At 42.2% G+C, this 21,588-nt stretch overlaps 2 protein-coding genes across 3 annotated transcripts; one reads left to right on the forward strand and one right to left on the reverse strand.

Moving 5' to 3' along the window:
* Window positions 1–413: 413 nt before the first annotated feature.
* On the forward strand, window positions 414–8,056 carry LOC134626998 (uncharacterized). Its single transcript, XM_063472909.1, has 7 exons — window positions 414–1,806; window positions 2,241–2,456; window positions 2,546–2,741; window positions 2,854–3,069; window positions 3,175–3,317; window positions 6,265–6,400; window positions 7,457–8,056. Exons 1-7 carry the CDS (start codon window positions 593–595, stop codon window positions 7,643–7,645), a joined length of 2,310 nt encoding a protein of 769 aa, XP_063328979.1. The 5' UTR covers window positions 414–592; the 3' UTR covers window positions 7,646–8,056.
* Window positions 7,950–19,877, reverse strand: usp8 (ubiquitin specific peptidase 8). 2 transcript variants are annotated; one of them, XM_063472893.1, is made up of 19 exons: window positions 19,778–19,877; window positions 18,942–19,118; window positions 18,645–18,789; window positions 18,452–18,537; window positions 18,196–18,337; window positions 17,294–17,336; window positions 17,032–17,203; window positions 16,690–16,852; window positions 16,446–16,587; window positions 15,987–16,273; window positions 15,412–15,891; window positions 14,676–14,750; window positions 14,238–14,536; window positions 13,438–13,659; window positions 13,130–13,343; window positions 11,435–11,671; window positions 11,081–11,223; window positions 10,825–10,957; window positions 7,950–9,498 (listed from the first exon to the last, which is right to left on the reverse strand). In XM_063472893.1, the coding sequence occupies exons 2-19, from the start codon at window positions 19,043–19,045 to the stop codon at window positions 9,340–9,342; spliced, it is 3,246 nt and encodes a 1,081-aa protein (XP_063328963.1). In that variant the 5' UTR covers window positions 19,046–19,118; window positions 19,778–19,877; the 3' UTR covers window positions 7,950–9,339. The 2 variants fall into 2 exon arrangements, with proteins under 2 accessions (XP_063328963.1, XP_063328967.1); XM_063472897.1 differs by having other exon boundaries at window positions 7,951–9,498; window positions 13,133–13,343.
* Between the last annotated feature and the right edge of the window lie 1,711 nt (window positions 19,878–21,588).

Here is a 21,588-nt window from a genome sequence, read left to right on the forward strand (position 1 = left end):
TCTTTATCGTGTAGAAAAACTGACATATGCTGTTGATCAAATGGGATTTAGTGTGTAGTTAAATGTCTTTCACTTGTTCGGCCAACTTACGACCAAAGTGCTGTATGTGGCCCACGATGAAAAAACACAGAGTTTAACGTCCCTGAATTGTAGGTTCCCAAAAGCCGCACTGGTTCACCACAGAGCACCATCTAGTGGAGACTCTGAAGAACTGCATGTAGCTCAAACGATACCCGACAGATACACAGTAAACAAATTCTCCATGAGTTAGTTCTTCTTAGTGGTTTGCTAAATGACAAGTTAAATCCTGAAGTCACGCGCACCAGAAGCCAGAAGCGCGTCACGAGCGCTGTGTCTACGTTGCCAGGACACAGTTGTCTGGCTACTGCGGATCCCAGGTGATTTACCTAAAAGCGGATTCTCCTGAGCGCTGGTTTCACCTGAGGATCAGATGAACATGAACAGCACACACAGTTTTCCGGACAGCACACAGGATATTAAAAACACCGCCGTCTGAGGCTATCTCCTCCTTTTGCACCCAAATAAGTACATATTTTGAGATGGCTTTTTCTCAGCGCACACAGGTTGAACGATGAAGGCCAAAGCTCTGTCAGTGAAGGAGTGCGCCTGGATGTCAGAGGACTGCCACCTGGTGGACATACCGCGTGAAGATACCCAGAGGGACAGCCTTTGCTTACCGAATATCTTCCAAAAGTCCAAAAAGGTGAAGCCTCTGACAAAGACTCGGACGAGCCCCAATTGCCAGGTTTACTACACAGCCAGGGAGCTTCTGCTGGAGGTGCTGGACAGAGAAGCTATCCGGGAGCTGATCAGGAGAGCTGCCGGTGTGAAGGCAGGGCCAAATCGGCAGTCACACTGCCAGAGCAGGGAGCAGAGCACAGATGTGTCTGAGGAGGGGTATGCTGATGCAGTGACGTGGTTTTCTGTGGTCCTGCAGAGCGGCCTGTCTTTGGGGGAGAACTGCAACTTTGGGCATGATCTAAATGTGAAACTAGACGGATGGCAGGGCGTTCTAAAGAGAAACAGCATCCAGGCCGACCTGCTGTCTCTGACCAGACTGGAGGATGGAGACAAGCTGGAAGTCCTCTCTGCTTTCTGTGGCCACATAACCCAGCGCTACCAGGCCCTCCATACGCCGGGGCCAAACCTGGCTGTGAAGAAGTACAGACTGTCCTCTCAGCATGAGCGCTACTCTCTTTATCTCGCTCTCCTCTGTGACCCGAACTCGGGGTTTATCTGTAACATGTATCTGTACTGTCCAGAGCAGCTCCAGAGGCAGAGTAAGAAATCTGTTGTTGAGCAGGTGGTCAGACACCTGCTGAGACCTTTCTGCAGCCACAGGTGTGTGGTTCAGCTGGATAGCTCCGCCTGGATGGAGGAAAGGCTCACACACATCTTGTCTAGATTAGGGTTCACCATTCATTTTGTTCCCGCTGTTAAGAGGCCACCATCTTCACCACCTGAGGGCTCCATGATGTCTGATCTCATTGCCCACCTGCAGGGTTGGACAGGACCTGCCCTCGTTCCCCTGTCTGATCCAAAAGGAACAGGGGTGGATGTATTCCTCCCAGGCCTTTGGGTGACGCTGCATGTGATCTGCATCAACACATTTGTGCTCCACACTCTGCAGAGCCAGAGCTCAGGAAAGAAGGTCAACCTGACACAGTTCACCAGGACTCTGGCCTCTCAGCTGGCCATGAACAGCAGCACCGCTGTGCCTGTTCTGCCACGACTGAACAGCAGCTCATACCAAGAGAAAAATGTCTCAAATATTTGTAAGCAAAGGTTAGTCCCGCTTTTTGTCACAGATCTTCTGCTACGTCTTATGGCTGCTGCAATGTTTGATGAATGAAATAAGCCAAACAGAATATAATGAAATTCTGAAAACTTTATATTTAGCTTAGTATTTAATTTATAAGTGTGTGTTTTAGATCTTTGATCCCCACACTCATCACTGAGCCTTGAGCACCCATAACCCTGATTCTGACTTTCAGTCTTCCTTCCTTGCTCATCACTCCACTTAACCTGCCATAGAGCCTTACTGCTACTTGCAGCTGCTTTTTAATTTCCTGTGTTATCTATCCCACCACTTGACACACCACATTCTAATGTGATAACCAGGGTTTTTTAATATTGTGACCTTTTTATGTGAAGATTTGAACAAATAAATCCTGTCATTGATATATTTGATATTTTTGCTTGACTAAATTCTCCTGCAGGACAAACACCAACATCTGTGGTCAGGTGACGGTGAAAGGAAAACACAGGTGCAGCTCTGCAGTGAGGCTGCAGAACAACTGGAACAGACCGGGAGTGTGTGGGTTAGACAATTCTGGCAACTCTTGCTACTTAAATGCGGTGTTACAGTGCCTGTGCTCCACCGTGCCCCTCGTAGAGCACCTCCTGGATCAGGAAACACGCAGAGAACTGGAAAAGTAAGACTGAGCATCTTCATTTTATTCTCTGACTCGCCTGAGGGTTGACAGTCATGTTTTTTCCAGTAGTTTAACCTCTTTTCATGCAGGTCCAAGTGCCGAGTCGCTGAGGTGTTTGTCCGCCTGCTAGAGGAGATGTGGCTGGGGACAAACTCCAGCTGTGCCCCCTTAGAGGCCAGGTCGGTGTTGTGCTCCATCCTTCCCCAGTTCAACAACTACTCCCAGCAGGACGCCCAGGAACTGCTCCTCTTTCTCCTTAACACGCTACACGACGACCTGAAAAAGGTGCAGAGACACCTGCGCATCTGCACCATCACGTAGCCTGTTCCTCTCAGTAATATAAACCTACGGAAAGCATAACTGAGTGTGTTTTTGTGCGTATGTGATTGTTTACAAGGTTGCAAAGGACCAGATGCACTGTTCAATACGACAGCTGAGGCAAGAACACAATAGGTACTGCGCCACTGAAAGCACCATTGTGTCACAGCTGTTTGAGGGCCAGCTGAGCTACATAACCCTCTGCATGCACTGCGATCAGCAGGCGTACAGCACACAAGCTTTTACTGTGCTGTCACTGCCACTTCCTGCCGGCATCCTTAAGTGCTCCATTCAGGCAGGTTTTTTTTAAACACCATGCAGACTGTTTGCATTTGATATACCGATGGCCTCGCCCCTGCACTTCTGTGCTTGTCTTTTATTATCATTTCATGTTGTGCAGGACTGTCTGTCGCTGTTCTTCGAGCAGACCGTCCTGACTGGGGGAGAGCAGCTGCTGTGTTCAGTGTGCAGGATGAGGAGAGAAACGGCGGTCATCACTAGTTTGGACAAACCTCCAGAGATCCTCATGTTGCACCTAAAACGGTGAGAAGGAATGGATCGTCATCTCTTAAGATACTTTATTTACAGAGTATATGTTCAGTCGATAAAATCTTTAAATTTTATGAATGGATGTGCAACATTTAGCAGAGCATAATCTCACTTTAAGGTCCACTCAGGAGTGTAGCTGCTCTTAGGCTTTGATCTTTAGAAGGAGATGAACTTCAGCAGGGTGCTGTTTGAAAGCAATTAAAGGACTTAGTCGATGTTGCCTAGATTCAGTGTTGATCGTGCACAAAACTTTCACATTCACGTCACATGATACAATTAAAATCATCATGACCTTGAGGGTGACCACGTTAACGGCGTCCAGTGGACGGTCTGTGTATTCAACCCTACCTCTGGCGCCGGTGCCCACCTCTCAATTTTAAATCCATGTAGACATTGAGGGTTCTCGGGAGGGGCCGTGCTAACACCTGCTGCTCTCTGGCAGCAGCACCATGCCCTCCCTTGTTTTAAATGCACTTTAGAACAACACACAGCAACACTACACATGAGCGGGAGGAGGGAGGTATGGGGTCTTCACACACCCCCGTTCTCTACTAGCCATCGGGGCGGGGGGCTGGGAGGAGGTGTTGGCTGTCCGATGGGCCTCCCTGCTGCTGCGGAGCCTGGGGCGGTCTGCTTGCCTCCACCCCGGGGGAAAGGGTCACATCTCTTGGGTCTGGGTGCCGTTTCCCCCTCTGGGGGTGAGGGTACCTGGACCTGGGGTATAGAGTATGTTTGGGGAGTGTGATTGTATGTACATGTCCATGTATGTCTGTCCCTACGTTGGGTGAGTGCTGAGTGTTTGTATATGTGTGCATGAGGGTGGGAAAGCATGTTTGTGTCTGTGTGTGCCTGTTTGTCTGTGTCTATATGTCAGGTTGGGTCTAAGACTCCACCTCCCTGGGAACTCCCAGGCCCTCCAAAGTGTGGAGGTCTGTCTCCCCTCACCACACTCCCTGCCGGTAACTGATGCCCTCAGGGGTTGGTGCATTGGTGGTTCTTGGTGTCCGGGGCTGGGCGCTCAGGTATGCACCAGCTCACTCCCGGTGGCTACTTGGCGGGGTCTGGTGCCTGTCGCTCGGTCAGGCCTCTTCCGGGGCAAAGGGGGCCCTCGGGCCTCCGGCCTCGGGGCCTGCGACTCGGTTCACTCTGGCACAGCTGGCTGCCGGCAGAGCCGGCGGGCACGCCGGTGCAGCCCCCTCTGGCTTCTGCTCCGTGGCTACTGGGTGACCCCTCGTCTGGGGATCTCCTCAGCCCTTCCCAGGAGGGTGGCACGGATGCCCCTCCGGTGGTCCTCCTTGGGCTCTCGTACTCTGGGGCCTCTGGATGTCTGGAGCCTGGATCTCCTCCATGCCTGCTTCATGCCCTGGGGGACGGGGCTATGGCCCTCTACACCCTCTAGCAGACCGTTACATGGGGAAACCTTTTGTATACAAGCGCGCTGATCCACACAGGTGTACACACGGGTGTTCACTGTTCGTAGACATAAACTACACCTTTCTTAGCTGCTACTTCAAAGCACATTGTGCGCTGTCGGTCCTGCGTGCTGCACAACAACATTCAATATTTAGTATTTACTGCTGTTCACACTTAGCTAGATTAATGTGATGGTGTTGTGTTTAGAAAAAAAATTTATTAAATCTTCTAACTAATAGACATTGCTAACCGCAGTTAAAGAATGACACATTAGTACGGTATTTATATCAAAATTTATATCAAAATTTACATATGACCAAGAGCTCTAGATGTGTTAAGATTAATTATTTACAATTTCACTTTTGTAAAAAAAACAAAAAATTCCCATAGGCTAGAAATGGTACATCCTATCTCACTTGTTTGTTTTTTTTCACCACCACCGGACTCAAAAATCTCCCAGATTTGAATTGTTCGTGGAAAAATTGTTCCTATGTCAGCTTCATATGTACAAATGGTTCTCAGCATACCGGAGCAAAAGAGCACTCCTCGGCCGTCGGGCTATCAGCAAAGTGACTGATTTCTATAATATTTTATTATATGATTTGGCATAGCAAAAACATCCTTGAGAAAAACCTTAACATTCTGAGATAAAAAGAAAACAAAGTGACATTGGGCATCAGTGGGTGATGCATGTGAAAACCTATTAGAAAGCATTTAAAAAAGGTTTAGACAGATAACAAGCCATTAAAGCTACTAGCAGAAAATAAAGCACCAAAAAACAAATGGAGCAAAGCATTCAATTATCATAAATGGGGCTGCACATTTATATATGCTTGCCAAACAAACACAGACACACACAAATTAACACACACACATATGCTTTGTGTACCAACCAGTCATGGATGCAACAATGTAAGAAATGAAAGGGGTTGCTGTCCACAAAAAAAAAAAAAAAAAATCATCATGACCAAAATTGAGCAAAACCAAGAAGGCTTTGTAGGCTTGAGGGGGAAAAAACAACAACAAGATGCTTAAATAAATCGTTTCTTCCCCATGTACAATTTTCTAGATCCGCCACTGCTCTGGAGACATTCATTTTTTTAGTGACCAATTTCAGTCTGTTTTTGGTCTATTTGAATTACAGCAACAATGGTCATGACAGTAACAGACAAGCAACAATATGCATTCAAATAATTCAAGGACTGAGTTTGTTAAATTATTAGACAAGAAAGATTCAAAAAATTAATTAACTGATTTCCAATAATGGTCTTTTTGCTTGTAAGTACAAAAAAACTAATAGCGCCATTTATCAATATTGAGTAACAGACCTTTGCTACAAATAAGATGTATTCATGCATGCATTAATTCAGCAGGCATCATGAATACTTAATACTCTTTATGCATTCTATTATGAAGTGTTTTTGCTTCCAAATACCCCGGAGATACAGGAAGGCTAAGACAAATCAATAACCCCCACTGTTTTTTTAAGAGTCAGTGTTTCAAACTAAACTTGTTTCCTCCGCTGCAGGTTTGGCTGTAAGGGGAAGAAGCAGGTGAAACTGAGGACTAATGTCGTGTTCCCCATGAAGCTCGACTTGACCCCATTTCTGTCGAGCTCAGTGCATAATGTCTCGGATTCTTCATACCACCTGTATGCTGTTGTGGTGAGTGAACATGAAGAAGATCGTAATATGAATTTGTGAGGTCATGTTTGTGTTTTGCCGAAAGATATTTGAGCGCACTGCAAACATCCACACTCGTAGATTCAAAGACTTGGGGATGCATGACTGCCAAGACCACGAAGGCTCAGGGCTGTAAATGAAATGCATGATGCCACTTTGGCAGTCAGGGGTGTGTCCAGAAGGGGGGCATGGGGTGGCAACAGCCCCTTCTGAAAGATGACTGCCCTCAACCCCTGAGGACAGTCATTTTTGGCAGGTTGGACTAGAGTACTGTTGATCTTACAGTCCCCAACACTGTTATATAAGAGCATGAATACTACCAGTAGGAATGTAACTGAGTACATTTACTCCAGTGATTTACTGAGACTTATTTGGACATGCTGTTGCTTTCTTCTGTTACTCTACTATATTTTGGATGCAATTACTGTATTTATACTATTTATTTTGCAGCTTTTTAAATCTTTAGTTATTAATTTCCTGATAAATTACATTATTATATAATTAAAATAATCAACAGCTGCAATATTAAAGAGACCATTTTAAAATTCCTAGGAACACCCCTGGTGCCAGACTTTTTCTTAGGCAGGGGCGCAAAACTCATTTTTCATCCTGGGCCAATTTGATCTTATGTGGGCTGGAGCAGTGAACCAACCCCCCTTCTAACAGTGTAAAGTAGTTTAATAATTTAATGTGAGATAACTCAGTATGAGAAAATGAAGTGCAGCTTCAATAAACCGTCTCAGTTTTAATACGTGATAAAGAAATGCTGCTACAGTTAATGAAACAAACCCAACTTTTTTGGGCTTAAATAGTAAAACACAAATCTGTAACATTACAGAAAAACTTTTGGCATTGCCATAAAGTGCTTTACACCATTTTAAGATCACCCAGGCAACACACAGGGTTTAATGTTTAGGACTTGGCACCTGTTATGTAATTAAAACTGTAATATTTACATGAAATGACAAACTGTGTGGAAAACCATGGAGTTTTCACCACATCTGTTTTTTTAATGTATTAATTTAATATTTTTAATAGAACCACACAGGTCATCTGAACATGGGTCACTATACGGCTCTGTGCCACAACGCCTCAGCCCAGACCTGGCACTTGTTTGACGACTCGCTTGTCAGAGAGGTACAGGACACCCTGGTGCAATCTCCCAACGCCTACATGCTGCTCTACAGCCGCAAGCCTTTCCAGAAGCCAAAGATCCAAGGACTGTGAGCTTTGCAAATAGAAGACCAAATCCAGTTTCCCTCTTGAAAATGTTTCTTATCATCTGCATTTGGTTCAACATCTCTGGTGCTCTTTGTACTGTTAGCATCTCCATAACAATTAGAAATAAATTAAAAGCTATAACACGGACTTGTGAGTTCAGTGCTAATGTATAATGTTTAACCATCACGCTATCTCACAACCACAGGAAGACAGGGACATCATGTTGATAAGGGCTTTATGACAGTACTTAACACATGCTGAAAATATCTTGGAACATTTGTTCACAAACACACACAGAAACTAATTTGAAGCAGTTTTAATAAATAGACATATGAGTTGTTTGAGATTAATATAATCGTTATATCTGAAACACTTTCAGAACATTGAGGGGGGGGAAAAGTACAAGTGAAAAGAAAATAGCACATGATCTCATGCGAGGCAATAAAAACAGTCAGGAAGTTCAGAGTCTAATCCTACCCCTTAAGAGCTCTGGTCCATTCTAAAAAAATAATAATCAGCTTACTTTGTGCTTGCCCTTGTCAGTCGGCTGGTCAGTCAGGCAGCGTGTGTTGACCCTATCACACTCGTGTAAGTGGCTAAGGTCAATTTCTCATGTCTTTACATTCTCCAGCTCAATACTAAACATTAAAGTAATTCAAAAAAAAAAAAAAAAATCTAACCAAGCCTCAAACAAATAAAGACCAAAAATCACTAGTATGAACCAAACAGGATGTCAATCTATCCTGATACATTTGCCTCTAAATAGTGTTTGAGTATAATCATGTAAAGAGTAAGTATGTTTAACTGACAATAACCTTTACAGAAGACTGTAGGGTTTCCTTTCATTAGCTGAACCGAGCAAGACAGACAAGATATCAGCATCAGTTTAAAGCATTCTGAGTAGAGCGCTGAAATCGGCTGTTAAACAAATATGTTCTACATAAACAACTTAATGTGATTGCATAAGTGGATAAGTGCAAGAATGTGGCTAATATGAACAAGCAACAATCAAAACTCCCTCCTTTACCTCAGGAAGAATGCTAAAAATCAGTCACAGTCTCTTCAACACCCCCTCGTTAATAAACAAGAGAAGGCTCTACAGGTAAACCCCTAAAACATATGGTTTGCCTTTATGAATATGGAGATAATATAATGGCTGCTACTTTCACGAAAAAAATAATAATAATTTGGTCACTTAACAGATAAATATTTTGCCCTAAAGTATTTACATTTTTAATGTGCAACATCAGCGTAGGTAGGTATGTACATGCCACCTAACTGTTAATCCTGTGTATGCACAGTACAAGAAAGCTGAAAATCAGTTCTGCGATAGTGCTGTCCACACCGAGTGTGAAAGAAATGCGGGTGAAGAGCGTCTGGACCAGCGGTCAGCCCTACAGCACAACTATGGTAGAGAAGTCAGATTTAAAGGAGGATCCATTTAGTCTCTAGATGATCAGTAACGTGAACAGATGGCATATTTTAAACAGCTATGGCTCCTCTAGTAGCTGAAGCGTTGCACAGTGTGCCTGCACCGTTCTCCTTTCTGGGACAGACGAGATCTCATGGCCACTCGCTCGAGTAATTCCCCGACAAGTTAACCGCAGCTTCGTGCACCAGGTCCTCAGAGCTGTGATTCTAAAAAGAAAAAAGCATTGCTGCTCTGGTGTATTAGTGTGCCTTTATGTCCCACAGCACCATCACAGGGTGGAGTAAAACAGGATATAGGCTGCAGAGGACTTGACGGAGGAGGTGGAGATATCAGACACCTCATGGTCGTCGAACTTGTACCAGCGCTGTTTGGCGGCATTCTTACAGTAGGCTGTGTAATGGCCGCCATCTAAACCCCCATAGTGGTTCTGGTAGTGGAAAAGCAGACGACAATCAACTGTTACTTAAGCATTACAGGCTGCTGTTTTCAATGTTTTAAACCAGGTTTTTTCTTTCCAATCTTGCCTGTATAAATATTTTACTATCTTGTCTTGCTGTTTAGGGACCAAACACATTTATGTACCAAAGCTACTGAGCCAGTACAGCTCTTGTGTTGCCTATTTGCCAAAAGACTGGCTGTAGTCCCCAAGTAGATCCAACTCATTTTTTTATCATTCAGACAATTGTTGATGTTACTTTAATAAGTTGATAAACTGTACATCAACCTTGCTCCCTACATTTGTTATATTTGGGAAACCAAACAACCCATTAAAAAAAAAAGTGTTCTTAAAAAGCCCAGGTTTCCACAGATTGATCATACAAAACTAAATGGACCATGCTAGATCTATCTATTTAACGTTTACTGAAGCCTGAGTGGGGCCAAAGATATTGCACCGTCAAAATAATTTTAAAAATTCACCAGTTTTGTTCAGTAAGCAGACTGTAAACTTAGCATGTAGCAGTTTGTAATCATTGCTCATCTGCTGATCTTACCACAGATGATACCATATACAACTTGAGATTTTGACTATGAAGATATCAGAATTGGCATATATTAATAATTTGGTCTAATTGTCACAATAACAGCTCATTCAGCCAGACCTTTAACGAATCCTGTGTCTGTCAGTAGAAGCAGCTATACCGAGAACAAACTACATACGAACACTTCTTTCTCACCAAAATAGGGCAATTGTATCATGGTGGTACCTGCTGAATTTACTTCCCAGGACACAGGACCCGTTGGCATTATGCCTTAACTTTATACAGTTCAGGAAATCATATTTATATAGACAGGCTCAGAGGGTTCCTGAGCAGAGTGTTATTTCAGAATAAAATGTTTATGTTAAAATTTTGTTTAGTGCATACATTTAAAAATATTGGCAAAGGCCAGTGATTTGACCTTGAGGTCAAGGTCACTGAGATTCAAAGATTTTTAGTAGACACCCCGATGGTATCAGTTTGAAAACCCTAGGTGACTTACTTCTCAAGTTATTGCAGGTGCAAAGATGTTCAGAATATGTGACCTCTGACATTTAGGTTGAGGTCACTGAGATTAGAAGAGATTTTTTTGTACATGTTCCCATGTTATCAATTTGAACCTACTGCTCACTACTCACAGCTACATTCTCGAGTTATTGCATTCACAAATTTAGGTGTCCATGCAGCCCGCCCGGCTGGCGGGGTGAAAACAATACTTCATCAACCTTTTACAGCAAAGCGGTAAAAACAGCAGCAGTCATTTCAGTTTCACTTACAGACACTCCGTAAAGGTTGTATCTCTTCAGGCTCTGTTTGGGTCCAATGACGTACTGGGCCAGGTCCAGACTATCTAAAGGGAAGTCTACAGATGTCTGCAGTTTCTGCTTCCATCTACCCTCATAGGAGAACCTGCAGGAAGAACCCCCACAACAGAAAATAATGTTAATGTCAAAAATAGCACTCCTGTAAAGCTTATAAAGTGAGGAGTGAAAATGAACAGATAAAAACTGTTTTACTGCATTGATTACAGACCGTTTCAAGTGCACCAGGAGGATGGGTGGGACCTTCCAGATCTCCAGTTTCTTGGTGGAGTCTCTGTGGGCTTTGCAGTGTCTGCAGAACACCTTGTTGTTGTCAGTCAGCTTCTCTTCCTTGGAGAACAGCCTCAGACAATCCTACCCGGAAGTAGAAAAATCACAAATTATTAACCATAGTTATATCTGCATTTAATCAAGAGTAATATGATCTACACAACCACAGTACATTCAATTGGCTAGTTTGTCAGAATTAATTCAGAGAAACAAATGCTGTTATGATGATAATATATTAGAGAACTATATGTGTGCTTGACACGAGAGAGAAAAACATGCTTTGATATGCCCTGACCTGTAGGGAGCACTTGCTGGTGGAGGCAAGTGGCAGCGACAGGTACATGAAGGTCTCAAATGTCCGTGACTTGCGATGGCAAGTCAGACATTGCACAGTGGACTTGAACTGCCCCTGGAACAGTGCTACGATGATGGACTCGTTCAGAAGCTTGTGTTTGCTCCAGGCCAGGTCAGCACCCGTTTGATCATCCAGATGGTCATTTTCTTCTTCCTTGTACCGCTTCCTGTTGTCCGCCTGACCAGAAGTGAAAGAAAATAATTTAAAATGACAGAAGCCCAAATTAACAGTTAAAGACACCTGCCTTTGTGATTCAACTAAAAATCAATGAATAATGGCAGATGTTCACTATACCACCTATTGATATCACGTTGCAGGGAGAAGTGAAAACTCACTAAAAACTACATGAAGAATTTTCAAGCCATAATCTCTGTATTCATCTCTCCAGTATCGTTCAGCTTATTAGCATGCAGTTCAGCCAGTTCACTCTCAGTATGACAGGCAGGAAGATATGGCAGGTTAACACTTGCTAATTAATACCTTATTAATTAGTATGATTAAAAAAAAAAAAAAAATCAGTTATCCCAGAGAGACAGAGTGGACTGGGACTGGGCCAGCGTGATGGCACACAGGTCAGAAGATCACACAAAAGGGACATGATGAGATGGAGTGCGTGATGACAAATGCACATCACCAGCTGCTACAATCGAATCTGCATCCTATGCTCAAAAAGAAAATGGGTTGATGTACTTCTGCAACTTAACCCCAGGTGGAGACATTTGTCACTGTATCACTCAGCTGATACTCTTAACAGCATAAATAAAAGACCTTCAATAGGAAAAATAACTCAGAAAAAAAAAAAAAACCACTACCTTTGTGGTTATAGTAAGTTTAAAAATATAAAATACTGGTGACCCCTCAGCCTCCTAGTAGACACACCTATGGTATCAATTTCAAAAAGTCATTGCAGTCACAAGATTTTCAGAAATACAGTTATCAGAAGTACTCTAACCTTGAGTCAAGGTCATTGAGATTCAAACGTATCCAAGATTTTTAGTACATACACATACAGCATCATTTTTAAGGTCTTACATCACCTCGTTCTCGATCTATTGCATTCACAAATGTAGGTGACCACAATATCAGCCTTTTACAGCTGAGTTGGAAAAAACATACAATCACACAAATCCTTTGTCTCTCTCTCCCCCTCCCCGATCTAAATGCACATGAAGCCAGTAAAAACAAAATAAACGAAAGGAAAAACATCTGTTGATACAGGCAATGAGCATGTCTTGGGTCAACATGCACAGAGGTTCTGACAGAGCATCAGACCAGACAGATGCAGACACGTCACACGCACACTGCTGCAGGAGGACCAAAGACACACAGCTATTTACTTACTCTCTAATTTGCCATCAAAATGAAACCCAGTGAAAAAAAACAGAAAGAAGGAAAATGATAAAAAAGACTAGGACTTTATTGTTAACAGGCAAGTGTGTAACAACATACAGGGATACTAAAAGGAAACCTGAGAAAGCTGTGGTTCAACAGAATAAAGGATTCACTGTTAATTTAGTCAATATTTAAATAAGAGTGAGAATATTTAGATGTTAATGGTTCTCTTTTCATGAAACCATTGTAAGACTTTGTTTATGCCTCACTGGTGGCTGTGGAATACCCCTTAAGTTTTCACACTACCTTGTTGAGGTCCTCATGAAGCCCATCCATGAGAAACAGCAGCAGCTCCTGGGAGTCTTGTTGGTCATAACCAGCAAACTGCTCATTGATCTTGCCTATGGTGATCTTGAAGTCACGTGGACTGATGCACTTGTACAGACCAGCCCACAAGGCCTTCATGATTACACCAAACTCCTCGGCCACCTCCCCTTTGTGGCCAAGAATATTGTGCCTGGCAGAGAAAGAGAACAGAGGCCCCGGTGTTATACATTCCCCCTCATACAGACCTCGTTATGACCAGCAATTCCACTTATCTCGGATCTAACCTGTTTATATCCTCTAGGTAGCAATTGTTGTTGAAGTATTCAGCCAAGGCAGGAGTGTTGCAAAGACACTGTAAGATTGAGTTCATATAACATGTGTTGCCCAGGTTACGAAGGCCAGTCAGTGATGCGCCCAAACCCCCAAATGTGGGATTGAGGTTGCGAATTTTGGCTGCTGAAGGACGTGCAATCTCCACTTTAGAATAGACTTTGGCAGGTGCAGGTCTGAAAGAGAAAAGAGCAAAATAAGAGAGCGCCAGACTAGTTAATACAGATGAATCATCAAAGGAAGTACCACAGTGTAATATATACAAAGAATGCAGGTCATACATACTATTGTTGCTTTAACAGAACAAAAAGCATAATATTTCATTGTAAAACAGGTTCAAACTAAACATGAACAGTCACTGAAATTACTACCTTACCATCCAGGCATCTTTTAACCCTACAGTCTCGAACCTCAAACTGTTTAGAACACGTGAAACAAATGTATATACACGCAGTGACCAGAAGAAAAAGTAACAAGAAAATTGTAACACCCTACAACAAAAACCCTGTAACCACTGTGACCTTTGATTTTAAATCATCACACATTTTCTGCTCATTTAACTGAACAGCCTGAGCAAATACTATCAAAAACTACTCTTCTATGTACACAAACACAATCTGAATCATCTTTATGACACTCTAACACATCATCTTCATACCAGAAGAAGTATTTTGCAGGCTTCTATTGTACTTTATAATATGCAGCTATTATCTGTTCACTTAAAACATATTTATAGGTGCACAGCGTGTCTTACTTGGTTTCTCTGTTGATTGTGGGTATGACAGCAGTAGCGGTCGGGGCAGCGGTCTTCTTCTGTGCCTCCTCTCTCAGGTCCTGACTGATGTCAGGGGAAGAGTAGGAGCGTTTCAGTTTAGACTGCTCCTGCTCTTGTTCACGGTTTGTGTCTGGCTCAGCTGGTCGTGGTGTTTTCTGTTTGACTGTTGGTGGTGTCGATGGTGGGGTCTGGGGAACAGTGACTTCAGGAGGGTACAGGTGGACACGATTGGTTGGCGAATGGTAGTATCGGTAGGTCCCCGTCACTGTGTCAAGGAACTAGCCAAAAAAATTAAGCAGAGGAAAAGAAAAGCATTTGGTAAAAGTTAACCGTAAACCTTTAAACTTTTTTCCCTTTGAACTTTCACCCTCAGTTATTTCAAATGAATCACTTATTTCAGGTTTGGTTATCTGGTACCTTCATCCAACCATCAGGAAGGCCCGGTACACTCCTACCCATCTCTTCACTCCTTGCTCGGGTCAGAGGCTCCCTCTGTGAAGACACACACACAAACACACTTTATTTAACAAGGTCATACAACAAAAATAATTTGTAAAGGCTTTTCAAGGTCATTTCACTCACAGTCACAGCAGGGCTGTGAGAGTCACAGTCTCTCACAGCCCTGCTGAAATCTAACAAACGCAATAAATTTGACAGACAACACTAACCCCAAGTGTCCAGGAATTCAAATTTAATAAAGGACAAACTACAATTGTTTAGCAGTGGCTGCACTTCTCTATCAAACTGTTCCTCCATTTTGACAGTGACAGGTTAAACTGAAGGAAACGATCAGCCTAAACAGGACTAGTTAGTAAAAATGGGGGGTTAGAATCTAAAGTTACAACCTACACATGCCACCTTTATATGAGGAGCATTACACTATTTGAAGTTTTATCTTTACAAATAATTGTTATTTGGGCTCTAATTGTTATACTTTAGCTCTAGGAGCCAAACTAGGTTCTAATCCTTTAACTCATTAAAACAGTTTAGTGGATTGTGTGTTTAAAAAAAAAAAAAAAGTACATTGTTTAGGATGTGCAATTATGACAAAGAATTTTTAACATCTTCTTTTAACCAATGATTTAAGACACTAGGACCTTGTGGGATGACCTGTTTGTGACAGTAATTATCTCTGACAGAGAAGAGGACTCACCTTAATCTCACTAACAATATGGTTGGGAGCCGGGGAATCCAGAGACATACTCTTAGAGGGTGTGTCAGAGTTCTGCTCTTTTCCTCTCCTGTCTTTTTCGTCCCATGCTTTGTTTATTTTATTTTCCTCATCTTCTGCCTTCTGCCTTTCCAGTTTCTTCTTCTCCTGATGTCTTCTCTCCTCCTCTTCCTTCTTTCTCTTCTCACTTTCTTCCTTTTCTACCCTTTCTTTTGACTCCTTCTCCCGTTTCTCCTCCTCTAAACGACGCTGCTGCACGCGTTTCTCCTGCTCCTGCTTTGCTTTCTCCATCAATGCCACTGCTTCGGAGTGTATCTGACTTTGTTCTTCTTTAGAAAGAGAAGCATTAGGAGCAAAGGGTGGTTTAACTGAACGGTCTGGGACAACTGGGCCATTCTGGGTGGAATCCTTTGCTGACCCGTTTTGGCTGGGCTTAGGTTCAGGTTTCTTGGTACGGTCAAACTGGGACAGGAGAACAGTCATGTTTAGACACATTTGGAGTCCTTAATGCTTTGCATTCTCTAAAGGTTTAACAGTTATCAGGGTAAATACAATACCTGAGGGAATGCTTTGGGTGTTGCAGGTGACTGGCTGGATGTGCTTGCAGCAGGGGCCTTCTTACCCAAGTCCTGACCTGAATTTGTGGAGCCGGTGACAGAGAAATCAACACTGTCGGGCAACCTATCAGCGACTATGGAAGTTTTAGATGTTGGAGGTTCTGCTGGTGTGATCCCATTCACCAGCACAGGAGCTGATGGTTCCTGAGGCTCAAGTGAAACTTCAGGCTCGGGTGGAGGTGGGGTTGGAGGTTTTGGTTCCTCAAGAGATGGGTAGCTAAAGTTCACTGTTCAAAACATCAAAGAAAATGTCTACATGTAAGAGTCCAGCCACAATTAGGAAGTGAGTAATACAACATTATATAAAGTATATTGTGATTTTTATTTTCTAGCTCATAAAATGACAAAACATTGCATTAAAGGGCCACTTTTTTAATAAACTGTACTACTCATACTCACACTGAGGGAGGGTGTTGGAAATGGTCTGTCTAGGTGGTCGAACTTTAGCATTGGTCGTATACATGGGGTAAAACAACAGCCAGTTCTCATAGCCACCCTCCAGCACCAGCGGCTCACTACGCAGGATGGTGATGCTGTCCCACTGTGCAGTTGTCAAACACAACATTGTAATTTTACATGAAAGCACAGCTATTGATATTTACAAGCTACTGCATAAAGTCAACCACCCTCCAGACACAGTTACCTTAAAAAGAGCATCTTTGAGGCTCTGCAAGGTGGTCCCCAGTTTAAGGTCAGTTACAGAACTGAACCAGTCCAAGAGGATGACATAATCTACAAATCCCCGCCGTTTCCAGTGCTCTTTGGACTCTTCTGGCAGCTTTGCCTCAATCTGATTCACAGTGATTCTGAAAAGTCAAAACATTTCATTTTCCACAGGTTGACCAAAAAAAAGCCCCAAAACACAGATACAAAAATAAAAAAACCGAAGGTAGAAAGATCAGTCCATTCATATTATTATTCAATAATGAATCACACATGCTGTGTTAGAACAAACTTCAATCAAGTTTGAAGCTTCGCTTCTCACCCTGGGCTAATGGCCTCTTCAGGCACACTGATGCAGGTTTGAGCCGGGACCTGAATATGAGACTCCTCAAAATCTCGATGGCTGCGTGCATCCATAACAATTATTGCGATAGTCTGGTCCTTCATCATGTTGTAAAGTTTCTCAGCCGTGATCCCACCAGCAGGCAGCGCAGCTGTCAGACAAAATTCATAACTCAGCACTAATAAATCAACTAAATTCAGAGATAAAAACAAAGTGACTGCTTTGAGGTTTTCCACTTTACCTTTTGAGGTTGCATTCTTCAGTTCATTCTGTTCAGCTTTCACCTGTGACACACATCCACAAACACTCATCTCATTAGCATGTTAACATAAATTCAACTGGATTTTTCCCCTTATACTAAAGACACAAAAAAGAATCACTGCGATTTCAATACAGGCATTCAAATATTAATTAAGCTACAGGTGTTTGCATTATTATTATTAAAATCCACTGTAATGCCCAGTAGGGCAAAGAAAATAAAACATTTGAAGTCTTTATATCTCACCTTATTTTTCAAAGGCACAGAAATGCTGTGTGCAATAAATATCTCAATACCTGTAACCACCTGCAAAATTCAACTCTTATACTGTGCTTTAGTTTAGATCCTTTTGGGAGGGTTATTGATCGATGCAGTTTTTATGTAAGCGTAAATTTGGTAAATTATCAGAAAGTTACATATAAGACAGTAAAATACTCTTTTTGATTTGCAACATATTTCTAAAAAACGTTGGGATAGTGGCAGATTCACCACTTTGTTGCATCACATTTCATGTTTAAAAAACTAATAAGAACTGAGGAGATCAGCTACTGTAGGAAAGTGCTTTCCAGTCACTATCTGAGTTCAGCTTCATACAGTTCAGAGTCTCCTTTGGCCTGTTTTGTTGTCCAAGTGTTTTCAATGGGGGACAGGTCTTGAATGCAGGCAGACCAGTTTGACAGACTCTATTATCTGAGTATTCCTTTTGTGATGTGTGCAGAAGGTGGCACATCTATGTCATCTGGATGGAAGAATATTCCATTGCAAAGCCTATATATCTTACGCAGTGTAAATGGGGCCCTCAAAAATAATTCCAAAACCAGCAATATACTTTGCAAAGAGTATACACACTGGCAGCAGTGTGTATACTCATTTCAAACCTTCACCTTTTTGCTGTCCTTCCTGTTTGCGAATGACGTTTTTGGAGAGCCCCGATCGCCATCTTTTTCTGTCATTTCCTCCCTCCTCTTCTTCTCCTCTTGTCTCTCCTTTTCCTCTAGTTTTTTTCTCACCTCTACCTCTTCGTACCTGTTCAAAATAGGTAGGAAATAAAGATCAGTTAAGTGAAACAAAATCAATATCCTATTTTGCAGTGTCTGAATTAAGAAAGTGAGCATAATCATGGCAGTTGAAACCTCTAACCTGAGTTTAAGACTTTCAGACAGCTTTTCAGCTTCTTCAATGGCTTTCTTAAAGCTGTTTGTCCCAAGCATAGTCACGTAATACTCCTGTGCACATCAGGGAACACTTGAAGTAAATAATCTGCCTTCATGTGAAAAAAACATTAGGTTAGCAATACAAAAAGAATGAACAAATTTATAAATATTAGGTATACCGGTTGCTGCTTGAACTCTGGTCTCTTCTTGATGATGTCATATACTGTCAAATACTTCATGTACAGTACATAAGCTTTCTCCTCATCTCTGTCCAAACGGCACTCCTCTGCCGCCTTGAATATTTTGCAGGCACTCTGGACATAGCTACAAACACGAAAAAAGTATATGTAAGTTAAAGACTTTCATCTCCACAGGACTACAATGTGCTTCAATCACAGAAGCCAGAAAATTGAGATAGGTGACAAATGTCTTTTTATAAGGTAATAACTTCTGCCAAAAAGATATAGTAATATTACTTTCTAGTGCTTGTCTTGTCTGGCTTAATTTCAGCTTTTTTATTGAGGTCCCCCAGAGAGGTGGACAAATACAGCTCTTTGACCCCGGTGGAAACTGCAGGCATCTTGGCGAATGTGTTGAGTCAGAGGTCACTGGCAGGCAACAGGCTCAGTGGTGTAGACAAGCTCCGAACATCTCTGGATAAATGTTTGTGAAAGAGAAAAACACAAACACATGCTGTTTATACTAGAACAGCTGTTGCTGTTCTAGTTTCATAGAACAGTTCAATCTGCAAAAGAACATTTAAGCCACTGTTAGCAAAAACGTCTCAAAAAGTTTTCCCGTGCCGTCGGCGGTCGTGTAGTATTTAGAAATGTCTAGAATTAGGACAGGTTAAGCCGAAACGATGACACGTCGAAGATAAATCACTTATTAGCTATGACACGGCGCTTGGCTGTAGTCAACAGACCCAGGGCATGTCAACACTGACGACAACAACATAGTTTTCTCGCTAATGTTAGCCGCTACCCACTACTCGGCTGGATGCTTTTACGAAGCAGCTAATGGTCAACTAAACTGACAGCATTCGGTTTAAACCTTAAACCTACTACTTGGCTGATAAAAAACCTATTTAGCCCCTTAAATGTGCACTTGGGGTTGTTACCTTCCTCGTTAGCCTGCTAGCTACGTCAGTTAGCAAGCTGCGCTTGGAGCTCACGTAGTTACGCTTTAAGGTTAGCTTATGAGAGCTATTTCCCTACAACAGAGACAGTCGAGTACATAACACCGCCCATATCACTGAGGTCTATATTACTGTCTGACAGTTTGACAATATACATTTAGTTTTAAAAAATACCTCTTTCTGATCCGTTGCTTACACTTTAGCCACTTTTTGACAGCTGATTTCTGATTTCTTGTTCCGCTTCCTCCTTTTTTCCCAACCCGTTCTCTTCTTCCTCTTCAGCTAATTCTTAGACGTTGGCATCCTTGCTATCACACTACCGCCACCTTCTGGAGTCATTTTTTTTCTTTCCTGATACCCGTTTCCCACGTCTTTGCTGCCAAACCACATATTTTGTGGTGACTCCTGTATTTTATCTTTATTGCTCTGTGACTTTTAAGTGTAGGTACTTACATTGTTCACTATTATAGTCTATAGCGCTACTCTTCAACTGCTGTAGACATATTCATAGCACTCTGTAGATCTGTTTACCACACATTGGTACATATGTAGCACATCTGTATATTTGTTCATATTACATCTGTATATCTGCCCGTCTGTATAGCAATATAGAATATCTGTATTCTATACACCTCATCTGTATATCTGTACATATGTATACATCAGTACATCTGTACATTTGTCCGTAGTACATCTGTATATTTGCTCTCTGTATAGCTATATAAACATCTGTATACTTAATTTATTTGTACATAATCTGTACATAACTATTCCCACCTTTCATACTACCCTTATCTGTATATGATCTGCTCTTAATGCACTTAATGCACCTTGCACCTTCTGATTAGATGCAAACTATATTTTGTTACCCTGTATTTATACATGTTTAATGACAAAAAAGTTGAATCCTATCTTACTGCCATAACTCTGTATAGTTAAAACAGTTTTATACTGCCCAGTGATTAATATGTTTTTTGTTCTTTTCTTTATATATAGAGCTGTGTGAAAAAGTGCACTTCAGACCCACCCACGCCGTCAGACAAAAACTGGTTTATCCCAATGACAAAACTCCCAAACAGATACGAAACAACATAGTATTTGTTTGCAGTGCAGCAAGGAGTACTCAGATCTCTACATTCTAGAAACTACAGCTACTCCACCTCAGCAGGATGAGACTCAGCTCACTCTTTTGAGGATGCCAATGTTCACATTTTGGACAGACAGGACAGATGGTTTGAAAGAGGAGTGAAAGAGGCCATCTATGTTTACTGTGAACCACCATCTTTGACTAGAGGGGGTGGCTTATGATACCAACTGTCTGTAACCTACAGTGCAGATTTGAGAACCCTTCCCAGGTACCTTAACGTCCACTCATACCTTGCGTCAGTTAATCTCAATTAGTCACATGATGGTTTCACCCAAAACCTCTGCTGATAATGATCCACACCCCTTTTCACACTTTGGTTCATGCGATGAGGCACGTGATCCCTAGTGGGTCAACAGCCCTCTTAAGGGGCAACTCCCACTAAGGTTTAAATACCTGGGACTCTCCACCATTTGGTTTTAGAACCGAAAAAGCTTCTCAGATGAAAGGCGAAAGGTCTCGAAGAGACTTAAAGAAGTCCAGTCTCTTTTCTTTCTAAGATCCTTAGATTACCATTATCTGGATGACTGAGAACCTACACTGACATATTCTGAGTAGTGGCATCCCAGTAAATTCACTCAATGTCATTTCATGCAATGCACAGACAAACCAAGGGCTACATGTCAGGCTCCACTGGTTTGTTAAAGCTGCTTCTCTCTAAAAAACAACACAACAGCACGGATTAGGTTCGCAAAGTTGCATCTGGACAAACCACAAGACTTTGGACAGACAAAAACAAAGTTGAGATGTTTGCCCAATGCCCATAATGTACAACACCACATTTGAAAAAAAAAAAAGCAAACACAGCATTTCAGCACAAGCACCTCATACCAACTGTCAG

The sequence above is a fragment of the Pelmatolapia mariae genome, linkage group LG1 (genome assembly GCF_036321145.2).
Source record: "Pelmatolapia mariae isolate MD_Pm_ZW linkage group LG1, Pm_UMD_F_2, whole genome shotgun sequence".
Classification (NCBI taxonomy): domain Eukaryota; kingdom Metazoa; phylum Chordata; class Actinopteri; order Cichliformes; family Cichlidae; genus Pelmatolapia; species Pelmatolapia mariae.

Bases quoted from the DNA above. Each gene is read 5' to 3' on its own strand.
- LOC134626998 (XM_063472909.1), top strand. From the start codon at position 593: ATGAAGGCCAAAGCTCTGTCAGTGAAGGAGTGCGCCTGGATGTCAGAG. The intron at 2,457-2,545 runs GTAAGACTGAGC...CTTTTCATGCAG, and splicing joins ACACGCAGAGAACTGGAAAA to GTCCAAGTGCCGAGTCGCTG. The intron at 3,070-3,174 runs GCAGGTTTTTTT...CATGTTGTGCAG, and splicing joins TCCTTAAGTGCTCCATTCAG to GACTGTCTGTCGCTGTTCTT.
- usp8 (XM_063472893.1), bottom strand. From the start codon at position 19,045: ATGCCTGCAGTTTCCACCGGGGTCAAAGAGCTGTATTTGTCCACCTCT. The intron at 17,337-18,195 runs GTGAAGGTTTGA...TGTGTGTCACAG, and splicing joins ACAGGAAGGACAGCAAAAAG to GTGAAAGCTGAACAGAATGA. The intron at 13,344-13,437 runs GTTAGATCCGAG...TTTCTCTGCCAG, and splicing joins TACCTAGAGGATATAAACAG to GCACAATATTCTTGGCCACA.